Here is a 21614-nt window from a genome sequence, read left to right as displayed (position 1 = left end):
GCAGATTAGCCAGTGTTTGTGAGTAAGATTGAAAACTATTATCAAGGACTCTAGGTTTAGTATGTGTACCTTATCTGCTTTCACTAGCACTGCCAACTTTGCTTGAGATGTTGCCTGATGAAGGAGGCTTTGGATGATGTATTTTGAATGCTAGTGGGGACAAAGTTCCATTTTTTAGCCACTGAACTACTATGTAGTGCATCTCCAAAGCTATTGTAGCTGTTGGTGACTTCTAGTAGTAGTTTGCTTGATGATCTAAGAGGCCTTTTGGCTGAGTGATGTTGTACTAGGCTTTTGAGGGCCGGACACTTATTGGGGAGGTAATAGAATGACAGAGGTAGAGCTGATTGTAGGTTAGGAGGTTGGGCAGTTCAAGCCAGTGGAGCTGTGTCAAAGCAGTACAGTGAGTTCTATATGAGCAATTTGCAGCAAAGTGGGCAATTCCATTTTGCTTGATTCAGTTTTGTTGAGATTAGTCAGAATGGGAAATGCATAGAGTAGGGTGGATAGAAGTTGGGAGCGAGCAATGGCTGATCTTGTGGTGTTGATAAGAAATGGTTTGTTACGGTAGAGTGATCCCAGTTTGGCATGTACTTTTTAATAGTTAAGTTGAGATGACTATCAAAGTTTAAGTGGGAGTCTATGGTTCTTGACAATAGCTTAGTCTGTGCCACTGGAGTGATTGGAGTAGTATTTGTGGAGTAGATAGTGAATTGACTTATCAGTGTTTTTGTTAGAACTGGTTATAATCATAAGCTGCATTCTCTTTGGATTGAGGGTAAGTTGGGCTTTGGTAAGGTAGTTTTCAACGTCAGAGAATGCTAGTTGAGTCGTTTGTAGAGGGTAGGAATGTTTTGTGCAGCGCAGATTAAAGTAGTATCGTCTGCATACTGAATGATTGATGCATGCTGTGTGGAGGTATGGAGGTCATTTGTGAAGATTGTGAATAGTAGTGGTCCTAAGATAGAACCCTGTGGGACTCCTATAGTTATGGGCAGCTGAGGAGAGAGAGAATTTTCCCATTTCACAGTTTGGTACCTGTCAGTTAAGTAGCTTTGGAACCAGGTAAGAGTGGAATTTGATAGGTGATATTGGTTTAGTTTGTTTAGTAGGATTTGGTGCGAGACTGTCATATGCTTTGGACATTTCCAAAAAAAGAGTTGACACCTGCAGGCCTTCATTTTTGAGACTATTTACTGTGTCTGTGAAGCAGAGGAGGGCTGTAGTGGTACTATGGGCAGGTCTGAAACCATGTCGAGTAGGTGACAGGATGTTGCTGTCTAGGAGATATTTTAGCATTTGGGTATGGATGCATTTTTCTAGGATTTTGGCCAGGGGGGAGAGTAAAGCAATGGGTCTGTAGTTAAGTTCTGTGGAGGTCCCGCTTTTATGTATGGGTGTAACGTAGGATATTTTCCAGAGTTTGGGCACATAGTTTCAACAATTTTCTGTTTATGAAAGTGGAGATTGGGATACTAATAGCATCTGCTGCGAGTTTCAAGAAATAGCTGGGGAGTAGATCGGCTGCTGTTGATGTTTTTAGTTTGGAGAGAATGCTTTTGGTTTGAAGTGGTTTAAACTGTTTTGAGGGTAAAGCCTTGTATTGGTGTTTGTGTTGGGGGGGTAGTGAGGAAGGAACTGTCCTGTGATACTAAGGATAGAATTAAGTTCACAAAGTGGTAGTTGAATTGTGTTTCAATGGGAACTTTTGTGTCAGGGGTGCTTGGTTTGGGAGTAGACTTTTGGGTGGGTTTTAGTAGCTGGTTTACATTTTCCAAAATTTTGGGGGGTTGTGTTGGTATTTAGTTTTGTAATGTCGTGTAGTAGGATTTTTTGTCTGGACTAATGCATTTTTTTTGCATGGTTGCGCAGTTCTTGGTACTTGGGCTTTGTGCTGCTTTAATTTTTTGATAGTAAAGCCAGCAGTGTCTCTGGACTTGAGGATTTGTTTGGTTTCTTTACTGAGCTAGGGGTTTGTAGAGGTTCCAACCTTGATTTTGCACAGTGGAGCGACTGTATCTAGGTGGTGTTGAAATGTTTTGTTGAAATATGCTACAGCCTGGTCAAGTGGGAGGGTTTTTAGGGGGTCCAGTCACAGTTGCAGAGTAAAGTTTTGAGGACCTCGGGAGAGAAATTTTGTTTCTAGTGGATATATAGTTAGTGGTTTTGCATATGCTTGTTCTACTACGTATGAAGTATATTATGTTGTGGTCACTTAAGGTGTCTGGGAGACTGCCTGCATGGGGGGTACAATGTGAGGTTGTTAGGACTCGGTCAAGGATGGATTCCTTAGATTTTTTATCACATCTAGTTGGAATTTGGTCTAGCTGCTGGTAGTCATGGAGATTTATTAGATTACTTGGTGGTTCTGGTATGCAGGTGAACCAATCTAGGTTGAAATCCCCTAGAATAAGGGTTTCTTGCGAGTATGTAGAACACCAGGATAAGTAGTCTTCAAGGTTAGCAGGTGTATTACCAGGTGGAATATAGATTGCAATTGTGGTGATGACCTTTTAGAGTGAAGTTGTGAGATAAGTATGTCCCAGTTATTGGGGGAGGAGTTTGGTAATTGACATACAGTTAAGTTGGACTTGCACAGTAAGGCAGTTCCACCCCCTTTACGAAGTGGTCTGTCTTGTCTAATGATATTGTAGCCGGTAGGGAGAACTTCTGAGTTAGCTTTGTTTTTATTTAGCCACGTTTCTGTTAAAGCAACTATGTCTGGGAAGTAGTAGGCTATTGTGGCCTGGAGTTCAGGTATTTTATTTTTGTTACTTCTAATATTAATATTTAGCATTAAAAGATGGTCGGTTTTGCTGCTTGTCTTGATTTGCCCAGGGATGAAGACAGTGGGGGATGTTAGGTTCTGACATTTGTGTTGGAGCAGTTTGTGTTGGACAGGATGGATTTGGGCCTTGGTTGGTGTGGATATCCCCACTTATGGTGAGCTTGGTGTTAAAATGGTGATACAGATGTTGGAGCTAGGTGAGGAGTGTAAAAGTATTGTGTTTTTTTGGAGTAGGAATGAGAGCATATGTGTTCTGAATTTTGTCAGTTATGTAGTTCTTGAACAATTGTGGGCAGATGTTGTAATGTGCGGTGTCTGTATATGAGAGTGCATAATGTAGTGTTGTGCTATTAAGTTTAGGGATATTGCTAGAGTGATAACTTGTCGTGTTGTAAAGTATTATGAGAAGACCGACTAGACTTGTGTGATGGTCATGGTTATAAAGCTCAAGTTGGTTCTAGGTGGGGGGTCTGAATAGGAATTATAGGGTTGCACTATATGTGGATGGGCAAGTAGTGTGGGTGATGTAAGAAATGCCTAGTGGGAATGAGTGATTGGGAGTATTTTGTGTGGAGCAAGTTGGTGTGGTATAATGTGATCTGACTTGAGGAGTGTGATTGGTGGGTGTGGCTGTGATTACTATAAATGTAGAAGCAGTGGGGGCAGGAGGAAATGGGGGTCAGGGCAGGGGAGCGGAGAGAGCCCGAGCGAGGCAGAGCCCACCAAGATAAGAGGAAGTATTACTTTACAAATCTGAACATTTTAAACAAATTCCTGAGGTCTAATGGCTTACCAGCAAGCAGAATGCAATTGCTGAAAAGCACTTGTATCCTGGTGGGAGACTAGAAATTTAAAGATGGCTCCATGCTCAGCAGGATTCTGATATAGATGTGGTATTGGGGGAGAGGGAGATGGCACAAGTGGTGTAAACCAGGTGGAGTGCAAAGAAACCACAGAGGCGGCAATCGGTGGAAATCTATCAGTGAAGGCCTCAGAGGGGGTAAGTAATAATTCAAACTACCTGTAAAGTGAAGAGCAGAGACAGCAAAGTTTATTAAGGTTGGGAGTGTCTTCACATTAACTTGCTGATTAGTAACCAGTTTGTGCACAGATTAGAGTAGGGAGCTACATTAGCAATGAATGGGAATGTATAGAGATGCAAATAAACAGGTGGGCCTCCAAGTAATACAAACTAAGGCAGAAAGCACTGAGAGGGCTGCTTTATGGTTAATTTAGTCATAGGGATCTGAATTAAATGTATACTGTCTATTGGAAAGTTAGGATTGCTGCACTAGCTGGGGCGGGGGACACAAGGCTACAACAGTCAGTTTTAGTAGCACGCTGAGAACTACTAAGAAATACTGCTAATGTAAAAGCTTCACTCTCTCATAAAACATACAAGTAAAATGCCTGGGTGGACTGACCCTGCTCTTGAGGCTCAAAATGTATGTCCTTGTTTAGTTTTGCAGTACTGATTCCTTCTTGTACTGTATGGGTGGAGAGGAAGCCGCAGACTGCAGATTTGCTTGGGTGTGCTCAGCAAGCAGAATGCAATTGCTGAAGAGCACTTGTGTCCTGGTGGGAGACTAGAAATTTCTACTAGATATGTTTGGAAGATGATCCATGCTGCGGAGGAGATTCAGTAGATGAGGTGAAGATCTGACACCAGAGGGAGAAGGTTGTGTAATGTAGCGGTATATACCCTTGGATTAGACTAGTTCAGTGCAGCGCAGGACACAAATTCAGTGTAATAGTATGACAGTGAAGAGGGAGTAAAAAATGTAATTGTTGCAGTTTTGGTATACTGTACAGTTAAGGTAGTTTGAGGCTGAAGAGCTAGTAAAACTGACACACACTGTACACTAGAACAGCATGCCCAGTAGTAGTATTGTTGGGAGTTAGCTTAGATGCCACACACCATGGACAAGGTTTGACTGCCATCAATAGAATGAAGAGAGTTTGGCCTAGATGCCACAAAACGGTTGCTTCATAGTCAGAATACTCCATGCTACATACTGCTTCTAGGATACCATAAAGTGCATAGTTCTGAAAGTCAGTATGCTAGAGTGCCACCCAATGATTGCTTCTATGAATACTGTGTTGCTTCTCGCTTGGATGCAGAGAGATGTAGTTATTTTCAGTAAATGGCTTAACTGCAAAGGCAAATGTAAAGATAAATAGTGGTTGAGTATGAAATGGCCTGGAGAAGTAAGGGGCTATTACAGCAGCAATTGGAACAATGACCTGCAGGCAACAAAAGGTTATAAACAGCACTAGCATGCAAGATGATACAACTGAGTTGGGAACAACAAGGTGTAGTAACTTCAACTCTGCACAATTTGGAGCCAATTTACACTTCAGTAGACGTTTCTAGAAACTCTGGACTAGGTGAGAGACTAGATAAATGTAGTAAGTGCCAGGTAACGACTGTAAACATTTTGAATCAGACCAGTTGCATCTACGTAGTGCAGTGCTTCTTTATGGTGAGCTTAGTGCAGCAGGGTCAAATCAGGTTAGAGCTAGTTAGTCCAGTGCCTGTGTGTGCAGCTAGAAAATGTACAGAGCAGTCCAGCTGAGTAGAGGTCCTTCTGTGCAGTGCACTGTAAAAGCCATGGCCAGTCAGAAAAACAACAAATTTAAGTTTGGAGCAGACAGAATGCCACCAGATTACTACTCACTAGAAAAAAGTAAAAAAAAAAAAAAAAAAAAGCTCTGAAATGAATAAAACTCTGCCACAGTAAGCAGTATTATCAGATTAACTGTAAATATATGTTAATACACTCATGGCATTGGATTTAATAAGAACAAAAATGGAGTTGTATTTAATAAATAATTCCCTGATATGTTTGGGATTGGCAGTAGAAGAATGTAGCAACGAAAAGCAGCACAAAGCAGAAAAGCCCAGTTCTCACAATTAATTAATGCTTTTATTTATGAAGTTTGTAGATTTTCTCTCGAGTTTTCTGTGGGGTTTCATGTTTCCTCACACCCCAAAAGATATGCTAATAATTGAATCAAATTGTCAAGCCTGTGTCTGTCCGGCACTGATGGGGATTTACTGCTCATTTAAGGGATTATTCTGTCACTGGCCTCATTCACAACAACAGTGTCCTCATGGTCTTTCTATTCGGTTCAGAACACAATGTGGTTTGGATGCTGTACCCACCCCACTCTCACACACACCTGCAGAGCTATGTAACCATTTGTTGCTTTGCTAGTGCCAAGGTGTCTGGTCCAGTAACTTCCTTGTGGTGCATTTCAGTAAGCCTCTCTGCTTCCTCATTTTATTATACTTGAGAAGAGACTGTCAGGGACTATGCAAGCTGAAGATCAATCAGTCGATGAGTCAGTGCCGAGAGAGCTGACGTGCAAATGCAGTTTAACCTGTTTTTGGTGCTATGGTGATTTAAAACCTATTGCTTTGATAGTCCGAACTGTAATTGGTAACCTGTTTTGTGCCTCATCCCTTCCATCAAGTAAAGCTGGCAGAATTCTTGGTGATTATGTAGTTTGTGTGACAACAACACTGTTCTGGTATGCAAGCAACCTTGTTCAACATCCCAAGAAGGAGTTCAGTATATAGTACGTGGCAGTCCCCAGAGGCTTTAAATGGGGAATAAAGCAAAATGGCTGTTATATTTGAAGCAGTGTAGTGTTATTCCATTAGTACTGTATTTTGTTCTTGCAAGTATTTTGTTTATGCTTGTCCTTTGCATCTCTAGATAATTGAAGCCTTGATGTGATGGAGGAAGAATATTTACCTGGCATCAGTTTTGTTTTGTTTTGCCTTTTCTAGGCTCTGTTTGTTCTCTTCATTTTGGCGTATATCCATATTGCTTTCTCCCGTTCCCCAATTAATTGCTTAGAGCATGTGAGAGAAAAGTGGCCACGGGATGGAATTCTACGGGTTGAGATACAACGCAACTCCAGCCGGGCTCCAATTTTTCTGCAGTTCTACGAGACTGACAATTTTCCAGGCATGGTTAAAGAATCCTTGGCCGAGGAAGAGGAGGAGGAGATGAGCGTGGAGATGTTTGATAACAGCTCTATACAGGTACAGAGCCCTCATCTGGGTTTTGAGATTACAGAGGATTGTAGTTGCATGCAACATGAGCTTTGCAGACTGAGGTGCTCTTTCAGCTTTTATTGACTTCAGCTTCTACCCCATTAGTTTTTGCACTAGCCCTGTTGCCTTCAGTTCCGTAGCATCTGTTGAGTAGGAGTTCAGCTACTACTTCAGGTGTGAGGATGGTTTGAGCATTGCCTTAGAATGGTTCCGCCTCACGAGTTTGCTCTAGCTTATGCAGTGTTTCTGAATTTAGAGTATACAATTTGCAGTCACTGTTGCATTACATTTGGGTTTGTGTGTTTGGGAATTTTTAAAAGCTTGTATACAGCCCTCTCCAACAGTGGCAGCAGTGCTGTTATTTAAAGTTTTCATTTGTGACATTTCTTTCATGTAAGAATTGTAGCAGCATGCGATAAGCAGGACTTTGCATGCTTGCAGTCTGTGTGTTGCATTTGAGATTGGTACCTCCTGTTTACATGTAACTTCTTCTGACTTAATGGATAGTTAGCTGATTCATTTGCATTGTTTGCTTAAGTGGTTTACCGTGCATACTGTGTAAAACACTAACTATAAATAAAATATTGTCAAGCAAACTGAAAGCATAGGTGACCTTTGTATATGTTTAAAGTACTTTATATTTTTGTAGTGATTCTTGATTGCATTCTTCAAGTGTATTTGCTCACTCTGCAACTTGTGGCACAAAATGTACTGGATAAAATGGACGAGTGTTGGGTTGGCTGAATACGCACATTTATGCTTTAGTAGGATAGACTTGTGACAAACCCTTATAAAGCTTTTAGAAAAAAAATGTTTTCCTTTCATTATAGTTTGAGCTGGACATAGAGCCGAATGTATTTCTGAAACCATCGCTGGCAGGCAGTACAGAGACTGTGACACACACTGCACAGAATCAAAGCCAGGAGCTCCCTTTTCCTCAGGCTTCGTCAAAAGGTATGCAGCCACTGACAGAGAGAGTCTCCGAGTTTGAGATGCTTGCAAGAGCAGGTAAAAAGTCAATTAGACCAGTTGAGACACTTGTGCTTGCTTTTCAACTTCTGGTACAGTTGCACAGCATAATACTTCATAGCAGTGTTACTTCTGTATAATATTAGTAAAGAACTGTAACACTCTTGGAAGTGACTGTTTCTTCCAGAAAATGTATGTAATTTTCTGCATGACATTGCAAAACTACTTTCTTTGTAAGCATGAGGCATCCTTCTATTCTCTTATCCCCACTTCTAACCCAGTAGTGGAGTAGCTGAACATTATTGTAGCAGACTTTTTGAATCCTGCCTTTTGCAGGCTGCATAGGTGGGTATACCTTCACTGTGCTAAAAAGCAGGATCTATTTAAGATAGGTTAAAGTAGTGCTGATAAGTAGTGTGAAATTGTGAACTGGAGTGGACTAATAGTAGTGGTTTGTTCCTAATGATCTGTAGTGCTGAAAATGTATTGCTTACACTTTTAGCCATGCTACAAAAAACATCTGAAGTAGTTAACTTCATTTGATCAGCAACCTGTGGGTATCAGATCCGACCTGGGTCCAAGCTGGCAGCTTTCCAAGCTAAAGATCAGAGCTCCAAGCCCCTCCCCCTTTACCCATAATACCGTGCTACCTCCTTCCAGTTCCCAGATCTCGTTTGCTGCGGCTTTAACAAGCACTAGCTATGAACTCCTGGCGGTTGAGTAGTGAGTATTGAATAAATTCTTGACCTTTTGCAAAATTTTGAGGGGTGTGTTTGAGATTGTTTTAAACCCATTAGCCTAGCTTAGTTTTAGTATATTCCCCCTTCCTGTTATTCTTCTGTGTCAGTGTGTGGTGGTTGTGGTTTGGTATGGCCGAAGGCCCCAAGGCCATTTTCTCCAAGTGCTCTGAGTGTGGCCGTAAGCTCTCCCCAGCCGATGGCCACACTCTGTGCGTTCTTTGCCTGGGGGTAGCGCATTTATCATCGGGCTGCCATATTTGTGCAGCCTTTCACCTGTGGGCTCTGAGGGATAGGAGGAACAACTTGATCCTGGAGGGTCTTATACCCGCGGATTCTGCTTCTTCCTCCTCTTCCCTCAGTGGTTCCAGCTGCAGTTGTTCAACCAGCTGTGCTGTCTCTCCTGGCTGGGACTCGACCTCCCAATATTTCCCAGGGAGAGGAGGACTCTAAGAGGAGAGAGAGGAGAAAGAGAGGAGTAAGAGAGGAGAGAGAGAGAGAGAGAGAGAGGAGAGAGAGAGAGGAGAGAGAGAGGAGAGAGAGAGGAGAGAGAGAGGAGAGAGAGAGGAGAGAGAGAGAGAATTCCAAAGTCTTGGTCTAGCGTCTGTTGCTGTCGCTTCTTCCCTGACGTCAGTGTGCCAGGGGTGTATGTGGCATCCGACGCCATTTTCTTCAGTCATTCTTGCCGTGCGGTGCCCGAAGCAGATGGCAAGTGCCGGTCGGCCAACACCTGAGATTTTTGAGACCCCCTGCTCGTGCTAAGGATCCAGCCACCATTCCCTCACAGATGGGCTTTTGTCTTCCATCATCCGGCCCCAGAGACGGCCTGTGTCGACGCCCCAGCCAGTTCCACTGGAGGAACAGGACCCTGTTGGTGAGCCCTCCTCGGACAGTCCCGCCGAGGAGGTCCCTCACAAACGTAAGTGTAAGATGAGGCACTTGGACTCCCCCAAGTCCCTCACGGAAGACACCGATTTAGAGGAAGGGGAAGGTTCCCGCCAGGTCACCCCCCGAGGATATCTCCTTTGGAGACATTATGGAAATGCTACGCCCAAAAGGGGGGTGGTCAGCCCAAAAGCCTTCCTCGGATGAGTCTGTGTTTTTAGAGGCATTTGACGCAGGCCCGTCTACCTCTTGGGTGTCCCCTCCGGCCGTCCCCCTGTTAGACCTCATTACTACCAGGGCATGGAAGGAGCCGGACACTGTAGAACCAATCCCCAGGAGACCAGATAAGATCCTTAGTCTCCCTGTGTTTAGGACAGCGTGGTGTAAAGGTTCCCCGGTAGATGCCATGGTGGTGGCTGCCACCAAGAAGGAACTGGCACAGGATAGTTCCTCGGTCCATCCTCCTGATAAGGAGTCTCGGACGATAGATCATATTGGAAAGCGGATGTTTGCTTCAGCTACCTTTTCCATAAGGGTGCTGAATTACTTGGCCCATGTGATTCGGCATCAGCGGGATCTGGTGAAGGAATACGCTGAGTCTCCTCCTGAGTCCATGTCGGCTGAGGACAAGTGGACCTTCTCGACTCGCATGGCCACTCTGAAATCTGTATCGAACACGTCTATGCGGCTACTCTCCCATGCCATGGACAGGGGTGCTAGAGCCAGCGGATCAGGCATTACCTTACGGCATCATGCCTGGCTCTGACTTTGTGGAACCCGTCAAGGCGTCCTTCGCGAATGCTCCCTTCAGTTCTACCCTGTTTGGCAAGACCATCCGCAATACATTGGTCCAGAGCAAGAAAGACAGGAAGACTCTGTCTGCCGTCTGAATCCACTTCTCTGCTCCTCAAAGGTCCTTTTCCAGGAACGAGAGAGGACAAAAGATGTGGTTCCGGAAGTCTCAGCAGTCCCGTTACGCTCCGGACCCTTCATCCCTCAGAGGCAGAGGGGGACAAGGTGGACGCTGGCCCAGAGGTGGGGGGGGCAAAGAATTTTGGATCGTGGGAACCCTTTTGCGATCGACCCACGCAGTAGCCCTTAGGGGTTGCCCAACTGCTTCTCTCTGGAGGCAGTTGGGGGGGGCGGCATTTTTCGAGGCACCTGGCACAATAGGAGTCCATCATGACAGATCGCTGGGTGCTTCGAATAATATCCACAGGCTACTCTATCCCTTTCATACATCTTTCTTCTCAATCAAGGCACCTCCCCGATGTTCCACCCAGTCAGAGGGATGCTGCAGCTTCAGAAATAAAGAAGCTGCTAGGAAAGAGAGCCATCCAGCACACCCCCCCCCCCCCCCAGACCAGTCCGGGTTGGGCAATTACTCCAGGTTCTTTTTGGTGCCAAAAAAGACAGGGGACTTGAGACCAATTCTCGACCTTTCTACGATGAACCTCTTCATTGCCAGAAAAATTCCGGATGGTCACTCTTCAATCCATTCTCCCCCTACTGCAGGAGAACGACTGGATGTGCTCCATAGACCTCAGCTATGCATACTACCACTTTCTCATGGACAGGTGATCCAGGAGGTTTCTCTGCTTTTGGTTGGGGGCCAGTCATTAGCAGTTCAGGGTCCTACCATTCGGCCTCACCACAACCCCCAGGGTGTTTACCAAGGTCATGGCAGTTGTAGCGGCCAACCTGAGGCTTCAGGGTATACAGGTTTTTCCTTACCTGGACGACTGGCTCCTTGCCCCCTCCACCAGGCATCTACTCTGCTCAACCAGGGATTGCTTCCTGCTCTTAGCCTCCCAGTTGGGGATCACTGTAAATTACAAGGTCATCCCTTCACCCATTTCAAGTCCTCGACTTCATAGGGGCCAGAATAGACATGCTTCAGACCAAAGCCTTCTTGATGTCGGACAGACTTTGCAGCTTAACCCTTCACGTTCTAGCACTCCTTCAATCTCCAGCCCCATCAGTGGAGTTGGTCCTAAGAGCCTTAGGGTCCATGGCAGCAGCAATCAACCTTTAGCTCGCTTGCACATTAGGGTCCTCCAGTGGACCTTGCAGGTCCAGTGGTCCATCCTTCAACATCCGTTGGACTCTCCGATCCCCCTCAGCAGGGTTTGCAGAAATTCCCTCATATGGTGGCTCCAATCTCGAGAGCTTTGGGAAGGACGACCGTTCATAATGCCACAACCCCAAGCCACAGTAACCACGGACACTTCTCACCTTGGGTGGGGGGGGGCATTGCATGGGCAGAAGTGTCCAAGGTATGTGGACTCTGACAGAGGTTGTTCTGCATATCAATGTTCTGGAGATGAGCGGTGCTTCTAGCGTTGCAAGCTCTTCATGCCTTTCTCCCTCCAGGGACTGTTGCAATTCAGACAGACACGTCAGTGGTCTGGTACATCAACAAACAGGGGGGACCAGGTCTTACCCTCTTTGCTGAGAGGCCATGAGAGTTTGGGATTGGGCGATATCCACCAACCGTTTTCTGTTAGCAACGCACATTCCGGGTCGGTCCAACATCCTAGCGGACAAGCTGAATGGAACTATCCTTTCGCCTTACGTGTGGTCTGTGAACCCCTTAGTAGAGAAACGGATCTTCCGCAAGTGGGGGTCAGCCTTGCTGCGATCTCTTCGCATCGCCTTCAAACGTGAAGTGCAGTGAGTTTTTCGCTCTAATTCCCCCTCGGGGGGGGGGGAGCCCCAGAGACGCTCTAGTTCATGCTTGGCCATCCGGTCTTCTTTATGCTTATCCTCTTCCGTTAAAGACACAATTTTTACAGAAAGCCCGTTGCTTGGGAACAAGATTATCCTCATAACCCCGTTCTGGCCTCGTCAAACCTGGTTCCTGTGCCTACGGTCTCATCTTATAGCTCCTCTTTGGATCTTAAATCCCATCCCGGATCTGATTTCTCATCCTTCAGGATTAGAAACTCCAAATCTGGATGACCTCAAGCTCTCCGCTTGGTTGATCCAGTTCCATTAGCTGCCAGGACTCTCGGTATCTCGTCTGCATTTAGATCCATCCTGGTAGCGGCGCATAAGCCTTCTACTAGGAAGGTTATACAGCAGCAAATGGAAACTGTTTTCCATTTGGCCCTCGCATAGGAATTTGGATCCTTTCACTGCTCCCATTCCAGCAGTGCTTGATTTCCTATCTCATATTTTTCAGCAAGCGGTCAGTTCTTCTGTAAAAGTTCAAATGACTGCCATTTCCCATTTTCACATTGGCGACAGTCTTAGTCCTTTAGTTTCCACTAAGATTTGCAAGACCTTCTTGAAAGGCACCTTTCTTTTGAGACCTCCTATTAGGAACGCTGTTCCCCCGTGGGACCTAACTTTGGTCCTTCAGGCTCTAACTGGACCACCCTCTGAACCTGCAGCCTCTGTTGATTTTAAAATTCTTATGTTGGAAAACTGCTTTCTTAATAGCTATTACCTCTGCTAGAAGGGTGTCCGAGCTCCAGGCCCTTTGTACTAAAACCCCATATCTTGTTTTCCATAAGGACAGAGTCTGTCTCAAGACTAACCCTTCCTTCTTACCTAAAGTGGCTTCCGAGGCAAACATCAATCAGTCCATTAATCTACCAGTTTTCTTCCCCAACTATCAGAATAAAGAGGAATACAAACTTCATTTGTTAGATGTTCATAGACAATTGCGCTTTTACCTGTACAGAACAGCTGCCTTTCGCAAGTCAGAGCAGCTCTTTGTTTCCTTTGCAAAGCCCTTCTTTGGTAAGCCAGTGTCGAAGGTGACTCTAGCTAGATGGTTTTCTCACTGCATTTTGCTCACATACAAGATATCTGGTCTGCCAGAGCCCTTAGGAGTTCATGCTCATTCTACCAGTTCTATGGCTACTTCTGCTGCGTTCTGGTCAAGTTCCCTTGGATGAAATTTGTTCTGCGGCTACTTGGGCTTCCTCTCATACCTTTATCTCTCATTATAAATTGGATTTAATATCCAGAGGAAGGGCAGCTTTTTTGCTCTGCAGTGCTCCGGTATATCCTTCCTTGAGGACCTCCCAAGTTTTTGGTAGCTGGGGACTCTGTCCCACAGGTTGCTGATCAAATGAAGTTAACTACTTCAGATAAAGAAGTTATGTACCCACCATAGCTTTCCATCTGAGTAGGTAACTTCATTTGTCAGCCAATGTCCTTGTTTATAAGTTCCATGATAATACGTTCATGGCCTTGCAGATCAGGCTCGTCAGACTGATGGGGTGGTAGTTCCCTCCTAATATGATCCTTTCCTTGCTACCAGTATCCAGTCCTCCCTGAAAACAAAGCTAGAGACCTGCTACAATAAGATTGCTAAGTTTGCAACTAATGCAAAATATTCCTCACATCACTGCTCCTCCTTACATATATACTGAATTGTCTCAACTCCCACATTACCTTGCATACATAGTTAACTACAGCATACAGAATCATCCACAAACCATCAGACTGCTCAGCCCTTACTTCTATACTTACCATCACCCAAGCAGACCTCAAAGATCTGAGAACCAACTTCGTCTGCAAGTAGAAAAAACAAACCTTCCTGCTGGACAAATGCTCTACTCCTTCTCCATAGCCAAACAGTGGAATGCTGTCCCAGTAACAATTGGGGCCATCGACATGGTGCAGTGGTTAGCATTGCTGCCTCACAGCAAGAGGTTCTCTGGTTCGATCCTCGACTGGGGTGCCTTCTGTGCGGAGTCTGCATGTCCTCCCTGTGGTCGTGTGGGTTTCCTCCGGGTGCTCCGGTTTCCTCCCACATCCCAAAGACATGCTGCAGGTGGATTGGACACTCTAAATTGGCCCTAGGTGTGCATGTGAGTGTGCCTTCTGTGGAAGGTTGGGTGCCGGGCTGGCAACTCGACACCGTAAAACTCCACTGCCATTCAATGTGCGGACAAGGTGATCCGCTGTGGTGACCCCTTACCGGGAAAAAGCCGAAAGAAGAAGAAGAAGAAGACAATGCCTCTTCATGCAAAAAGTCCTTGCGGCACCACCTCTCTGCTCTGGCACTGCATTTGCTCCAATACAGAACCTCCCGTAACATGATTCCCCAGACTCATCACTACTATCTTCTTTATTAATGTCTTCCTAATAAGCTAAACTTTGTCTACCTACTAACACAAGGATCGTAACAATCTACGACTGCATTTGTAGTATACCTACTAGGTAATGATATTGTCTTTATGCACTTGATGTGCACTCCTAACTTGTATATTTGACTTGCAGGATAGAAATTTACCGTCATGCCTAATCTTATGACACATTCAGCAAAAATATATTCATAAGTGTTGACTATCCTTTGCACATTAAAGTTAAACCACCAGTATTTTACGTAGTTTACCTAACTGTGATTCTTTTTATATAGTGTTCCACACAATCTCTTGTTTTACTAATGTAGTTGCTAACTGTAACAAAAGTTACCAATAATGGAGTACTACTCAACTGTGACTGTATGCATCTTACTAAACTGTAGTTAATGTAGCTAGTTCTTTATTTTACTTGGTGTATATAGTGATGATCTAGGACTTAAGTTTGTTTCTTACGGTTTTCCTGTTGTATGCTTGTGTTATTGTGGAGCTTTTCTTGCCTGGCCTTCACTGAAAATGGGCTCACTTTGGCGCAGTGGACAATCCCGGTAAACAAATTCAAATACATAAATAATGTTCTGGGCTACAAGTGGATCTTAAGTTGTCCCCTTTGTCCAGTTTGACTGTTGTGTGAGCAGCCCTAGTGGTGGATCTGAGCTGGAACCTTAGCAGCTGTGCTTACTCCAGTGCTCAAGCTTCAAGCTTTTCCCTTTTCCCATAATGCACGTTTTTTCTCTCAGCCTCTTAGATCTTGTTTGCCACCTTTAGTTGCAAATGTGGTCATCCAGTACTCTTAACGAAATTCTTCATACGAGTGCATTTCTGTTAATTATTGCAGATGTTTCATCAGAATCCTCTTACTTTCATTTTCTATTTTTAACATTTGCATGGGAAAAAAAAGCAGATGTACCTCCAACCTTGTACACAGGCTGAGGCCTAATCCTTTTATTGCCTTTTTGTGGTTAGCCTTTAATACTGTAATCTTCAGACACTTCAGTAATTTTAAGTGTACGTTGTTGTACTCAGGATATTTTGACTGTTTACAAATTTTGCCTGTTAGTGTTGTATTTGCGGTCTATTTTTTTCAATAGTGCTTTGCTGTTGTGAATTTGACTTATTATATTGGGCAGTGCTACAGGATTTAAAAATTATGTCAAGTCCAAGTAGATGATTCTTCTCCAGAACATGCATGACCTGTACTGTACTTGGGGCCAGAACACCTCAGGCCTCATGTGACATATGTAAGGCTTTCAGGCCGTGTTCATTGCTTGAGTACTGCAACAAGTTGATCTTAGTGATGCCTCTCTCCAGTGTTGAGGAAAAGATAGGGAAGAGAGAATGGGAAAAGGAGGGGGAAAAACATGAAGAGCTGTCTTTGACTCCTTATCTAAGGTTCCCAAATCAAACCTTCTGTCGAGCTTCCCCCTTATCCGTAATGCACCAATCCTAAGTTCTCAGATCTCGTTTACTGCTTTGTGAGACATGCTTTTGCTTAACTCTTGAGCACTTGTCAGGTTTCCAGTCTATATTTTATTTTTGAAACCTTCCCGTATTTCAAACGTATCGTTCTTGAAAGTACTTTATATCCACTACTGTTAGTAGTTTTTCTTTGACCTTTGTCCCGAGTGTACTAGTTGAATACAATTGCTTGTCATTTCCGTTCACTATCTTTTGTGTCAACTCCTTTTTTTTTTTTTTTTTTTTTTTTCCTGCCATTGTTGGTAGTTTTTTCCCCCTTTCTGCTTTATTTAAAAAAATCTTTTAAATGTCATTAGGAAAAGCTTATATTTTATGGATTTCAAGTTTGTTAGTTATGGCGGAAGACCCTGCAGGGTTTAAAAAATGAGTTGTGTGGGCATAAACTTCGTTTATCGGATGTCCACACTGTGTGTATGCATCGTCTCGGACCACTTCATCTCCAAGAAAACTGCTGTATTTGCCTTGGGTTCAACCCCAGGGCTTTGGTTGAGCATAAAATGAACTTGTTTTAAGGGCTTGTTACCCTCCGCATTTGAAAAGGCTATATCTACAGATAAACCTTCTAAAACAAAAGTCTTGACTCCAAAACCTTCAACTTCTTCCATGTCTTCTGAGCCATCCAAAAAGAGATCAGACTTCATCCTCTGATCTGGCAAAAAATTGATTGATCCGACTTCTGTGATCTGAGAAACTTATCTGATCTGACCATTTCTAGTCCTTTTACTTTAATTCAACTACCTGGAACTAAATTTCCACTTTCAATGGATCCATTACCCTCAGTGATCCCTTCCCCCCTTTGGGAAAGACCCAAGTCCCTTCTGTTGTCTCCACTCGTTCTACCAAACTTTGACAGTGGAAGGTGTGGAAAGTGGTTAGGAAGATTTTGTCAGCACAGGGTCAGATGGGTGTCTTACCTGCTCCTATCCCTGTGGGTCTGGGGTTCTGTTCTTCTACACACCCACTACAAGTTCCTCCTCTGACTTATTTAGCTAACTCAGCATCTATGGATCTGAAACTGCTCTGGTCCCATCGGATCAGGAGAGCTCTTAGAGCTGAAGCTTTCCTGTTGGATCTGAGGTGTTGGGAGTCTACTGCAAAGCTTTTGGAGCCATCTCTGCTCCTCAGAGCCTCAGCGCTGCATAGATCTACTCCAGCTTCCCCCTCTGTGAGATTGCCTTCAGAGCAGGGGAGGGTATGTACAGTCCAAAAGCTGGTCTTTTAGGATCCTAGGTTTTCTCTTTCTCCAGGGCGGTCTGCCTTTGAAGCTGTAAAGAGGGTTTTCTCTGTCTCAGCGGAACGAATGGATCCAACCCCCTCAGATCCCAGCTCTTTAACTTGCTGTCTCTGCGCTCAGGGCCTCTTCATTCCTTGGCACAGGGACAGCCAGTCCAAGACCTTCAGACTTACCAACAGGGTATCTCCATTTCTTCCGATTTACTTCCCAGAGCATCCAAATGGGGAGGTCCCTCAGAAGAAGACATGTAAGAAGAAGCACTTGGACTCCCCAGAGGAGTCAGTGACCGAAGATGCAGAGTCTGATGAAGGTAAAGGGGTCCCCATGGTCACCTCCTGAAAATATCTGATTTGGAGATATCCATGAGATTTTAAAGCAGAGAGGTGGCTGGACACCCAGCAACCCTTCATCCAAGGAGTTTTTACTCCTGGAGGCTTTCTGTATTGGCCCATCTACCTCCTGGGTTACTCCGCCCTCCGGGCTTGAGTCAATTTCTCGGCGAGTGTGGAAGGAACCAGACATGATGGAACCAATACCTGGGAGGCTAGACAAAATTATGGCACCACCTTTGGACAAACAATTTTGGGGTAAGGGTGTGCCTGTTGATGCCATGGTCGTGGTGGTGGCCACCAAAAAGGAACTTGCTGAAAAGAGTTCTGCTGTTCATTCCCATAACAAGGAGTCTAGGGCAATGGGCAGATTTGTGAAGCATGTCTGTTTCAGCGACATTTGCCTTAATGTCGCTGAATTATTTGGCACATTTCACATGATTGCAGAGGAATTGATTAAGAAACTGTCAAACAATCAAACACCCTCTCAGGATCAGTCTCTGCAGACGTCCAATCATCCATGACTTCACAGTCGACTACTCTGCAATCTATTTCAAATTCATCTATGAGTCTCATTTCGAACGTAGCCGAAGGAACCTAGAGAGCTATGGGTTCAGGCATTTCCATCAGGAGATGTACCTGGATGCCCTTGTGTGATTATGCGGAACTCTTCAAGTCGTTTGTCGTGCTCCTTTTGATGGCTGTTCTGTGTTTGGCCCCAAAGTGAAGGACACACAAAGATCCTGCCCCTCAATGCTACTGTAGTATATTTCCGTAATACATTTTCTTAACATCCTTAACAGATGCACCTTCAAGAACATTACACGCCAAAGTTAATTATGCACCATGGCTAACAAGAGAAACTAAAATGCTCCTTAAACTTTGGGACAAAACCTGGAAGTTACAGCTTACTACCAAAACTCAGGTTGAGCACACTGCTTATCAGATAGTCAAGAACAGGGGGAAACTCCAAATCAAGCAAGACAAAATAAATTATTCCACTAAACTGCAAGGGAAACACCAGAAAGACACACTCAAATTCTGGAGTACAATTAAATCAAATTATAGACATGTTGCTGTAATCTCCCCAATTTCTAAACTACTCGAATGATGCGTCCATTCTCAATTTTTACAGTACCTCATTGCCAGTAATCTACTGGCCAAAAACACAGCACTGCTTTACCCCCCATCACAGTACCACAACTGCCCTCAGCTTTACCAACACTGTCAACAAATTTAGAAACAAAGGGAAGCGAGTATCATTGGGCTTTCTAGAGATGTCTAAAGCTTTTTGATACATTTTCTCACCACAAACTAATGTGCTCACAAACCTTAACCTTGGTCCCTCAGCTCTTTCATGTTTCCAAAGTTACCTAACTGAACATCAAGCAGTTAAGTGGCTTGAGGACTTATTCCCTGTACTTCAGTCACAATGAGTCCCACAGGGATTCATTCTCAGACCTCTTCTTTTCAATATATTTACAAATGACCTTAATACTGCCTCCCCCTAGCCTCCATAATCCAGTACGCTGATGATTCTACACTTGTATGTGCAGCAACTATTGTACAGCAGCTACAGGATATAACTCAAAAATTCTTCACTGTAGTGAAATCATGGCCAACCAAGTCGCAGCCCATACTTGACCCTAACAAAACTAAGCTGATGATCTTTCAACCCACCCAACCCTCTAACCCTTTACCGACCTTCCATAATACTGTTAGCAATAGTACAAAAATTGCACCTGATTTACAAACAAAAGGAGTAATAGGTAAGTTTTGACCTTCACATAGACCAAACTATTAAGAAAACGCACAAAAAATGTGAACGCTCTACAGAAATAAAAGATTTTACCCCTACCACCAGAGTAGTAATAGACAGAACCCGCCTCCTGTCCAACACTGCTCTATGCCTCGTCCATACTAACCACTACCACCAGAGTAGTAGTAGCCAGAACCCACCTCCTGTCCAACACTCCTCTATGCCTTGCCCATACTCGCCAAGCTCAAAATCAGATGTAAACAAATTAGAAGCATGCTATAGTAAATCTGCAAAACTTGCTACAGACTTCACATAGGACTCGTCATTGTCGTGCCTTAAACTTCCTGGTTAGCGCTACCCCAACTCTTACATTCACTCAGTTAACCATGGCTCGTGAACTATTCTACCAACCTGAGAAAATACCAGCTGTTATCGATGATATTCACCCTCTGTTCTAGCAACCATACTCTTCGTTCATCAAATATATCCACTGCTTCAGGTTACCAAATCCATTAATATTTCAGGTGATGCTTTATTTTCTTAAGTTGCAAAAGCCTGGAGTGCACTTCCCCCTACTATTATATCCACCCTTAACCCTAACCAGTTCAAACAGCTACTCAAAATTCATTTAACCAAGTCATGGCAGTGCTCTTGTAGCAGTCCAGGCTAATGAGACCTTCTACCAGGTCTCTTATTTTCCTCATAAAATTAACTCTCGAACCTAATTTCCCATCATCCTTTTTTTCACTCTACTGATCCCAGTCAAGCTTGCCTCTCATGCGAAGCTCCTACACAGCCTAGAGTACTGTCATTCAACTGCCAACAATATTTCTTGCAGGATCATATAGACGCTTGGCACAATCTCTTCATTTTTTGTTTATCATGTTAAGAGTCTATCTTTGTATAAATAAGTTTTGTCCTGGTTTTTAGTATTTGAATGTATGTGAATATGTGCAATTTTTTAACTTGGACTATTGGTATATGTGAAAATGTACATGTTTGTAAATCTGACGTTTGAATTTTTGATTGTGCTTCTTTCTATGCGGAAGCTTTTCTTCCCTGGGCCTCTGCTGAAAATGGTTCACCACCCATTTGGACTTTCCTGGTAAACAAATGGTAAAATACATAAGTAAATCTGAAGGTTCCTCAGTAGCCTCTCAATAAGCTGTGCAGAGCTTTCTTGAGAGGCATTCTGCTTTTAAGACCTTACTTCCCCATGGGACTTCAATCTGATATTGTTGGCACTAATGCATTCTCCCTGTGAACCAGCATCCAAATGTGACCCTAAATATCTTGCTTGCAAAATGTTTCTTCTAGTAGTTATTACATCTGCTTGACTGAATTTCAGAAATTCGAGCATTGTCAAAACCTACCTACTTGATTTTTCACAAAGATAGTTACGTTATGAACCAGTGCATCTTTTCTTCCCAAAGTGGTGCCAGAATCCAGTATCAATCAGTCCATTAACTTGCCACTTTTCCTCAAATTTACTAACAAAGGTGACTACATGATGATCTTCGTGTTTCACTGTTGCAGTCATAACTGTTGCAGTCATAACTGTAGGGTACTCCTGCCGGCAGGCAGCCCGAGGTCGGCCAGAATATCAAAGTCTGGGTCCGGCGTCAGCTGTATCAGCAAGAACCCTGACGTCAGAACGCATGGATATAAAGCTGACAGCCGGCGCCGTCTTCTCCAGTCTTTCTTGCCGTGCGGTGCAAGCAGTTCGCTAGTTGTTGGTTTGTGTGGTGTGTTTGTCGTCGGTCCGAAGTTTTCTACTTCTCTTCTCAAAGCTAAGTACCCCGTTGGGGGAAACCTTTTTCTTGCTCCTCCGATGTCAGAAAAAGTTAATAATTGTGTATCGTGTGGAAAACGAATACCTCATAAAGATTTCCACTCTTACTGTCTACCTTGCTTAGGCCCTGACCATGACGTTTCTTGCTGTCGGTTTTGTGCCAGGTTTAATTCTCGCACTATCAAGCGTAGGTACGATTGGGCCTTGAATTACTTCGGTAGACGATTTAATTATAGGATGTCGTCGGATACTTTACCGACTACTGGAATACAGAAGAAACGCAAAGACAAGGACAGGCCTCCGAGGTCCAAACAGGATACTTTGCAGCTGGAGCCAGCTTCGGGTTCGGCAGTCGTCAGTGAGGCGCTTTTGCAGCCCCTGTCCGCCACTTCAGAACCGATGGCCGACACGGACTCCCATGGGGAGCCATCTAGGCCTAGTAATTTGTCTGCTGCAGGACCTTCGGACGTCGCTCCT

At 44.1% G+C, this 21614-nt stretch overlaps 1 protein-coding gene across 1 annotated transcript in view; it reads left to right on the top strand.

Moving 5' to 3' along the window:
• The window catches only part of TMEM259 (transmembrane protein 259), a gene marked incomplete in the record, with an annotated part of 432280 nt that overhangs the window by 67751 nt on the left and 342915 nt on the right, over nucleotides 1–21614 (top strand). Inside the window, 2 exon segments of the mRNA XM_044054014.1 lie at nucleotides 6585–6842; nucleotides 7685–7862. Coding sequence (XP_043909949.1) covers nucleotides 6585–6842; nucleotides 7685–7862 — 436 coding nt within the window.

The sequence above is a fragment of the Protopterus annectens genome, chromosome 13.part0 (assembly GCF_019279795.1).
Source record: "Protopterus annectens isolate FY-2018-M chromosome 13.part0, PAN1.0, whole genome shotgun sequence".
Taxonomy (NCBI): Eukaryota; Metazoa; Chordata; order Ceratodontiformes; family Protopteridae; genus Protopterus; species Protopterus annectens.
Note: the sequence above shows the minus strand (reverse complement) of the source record. Positions and strands in the feature narration are given on the sequence as shown.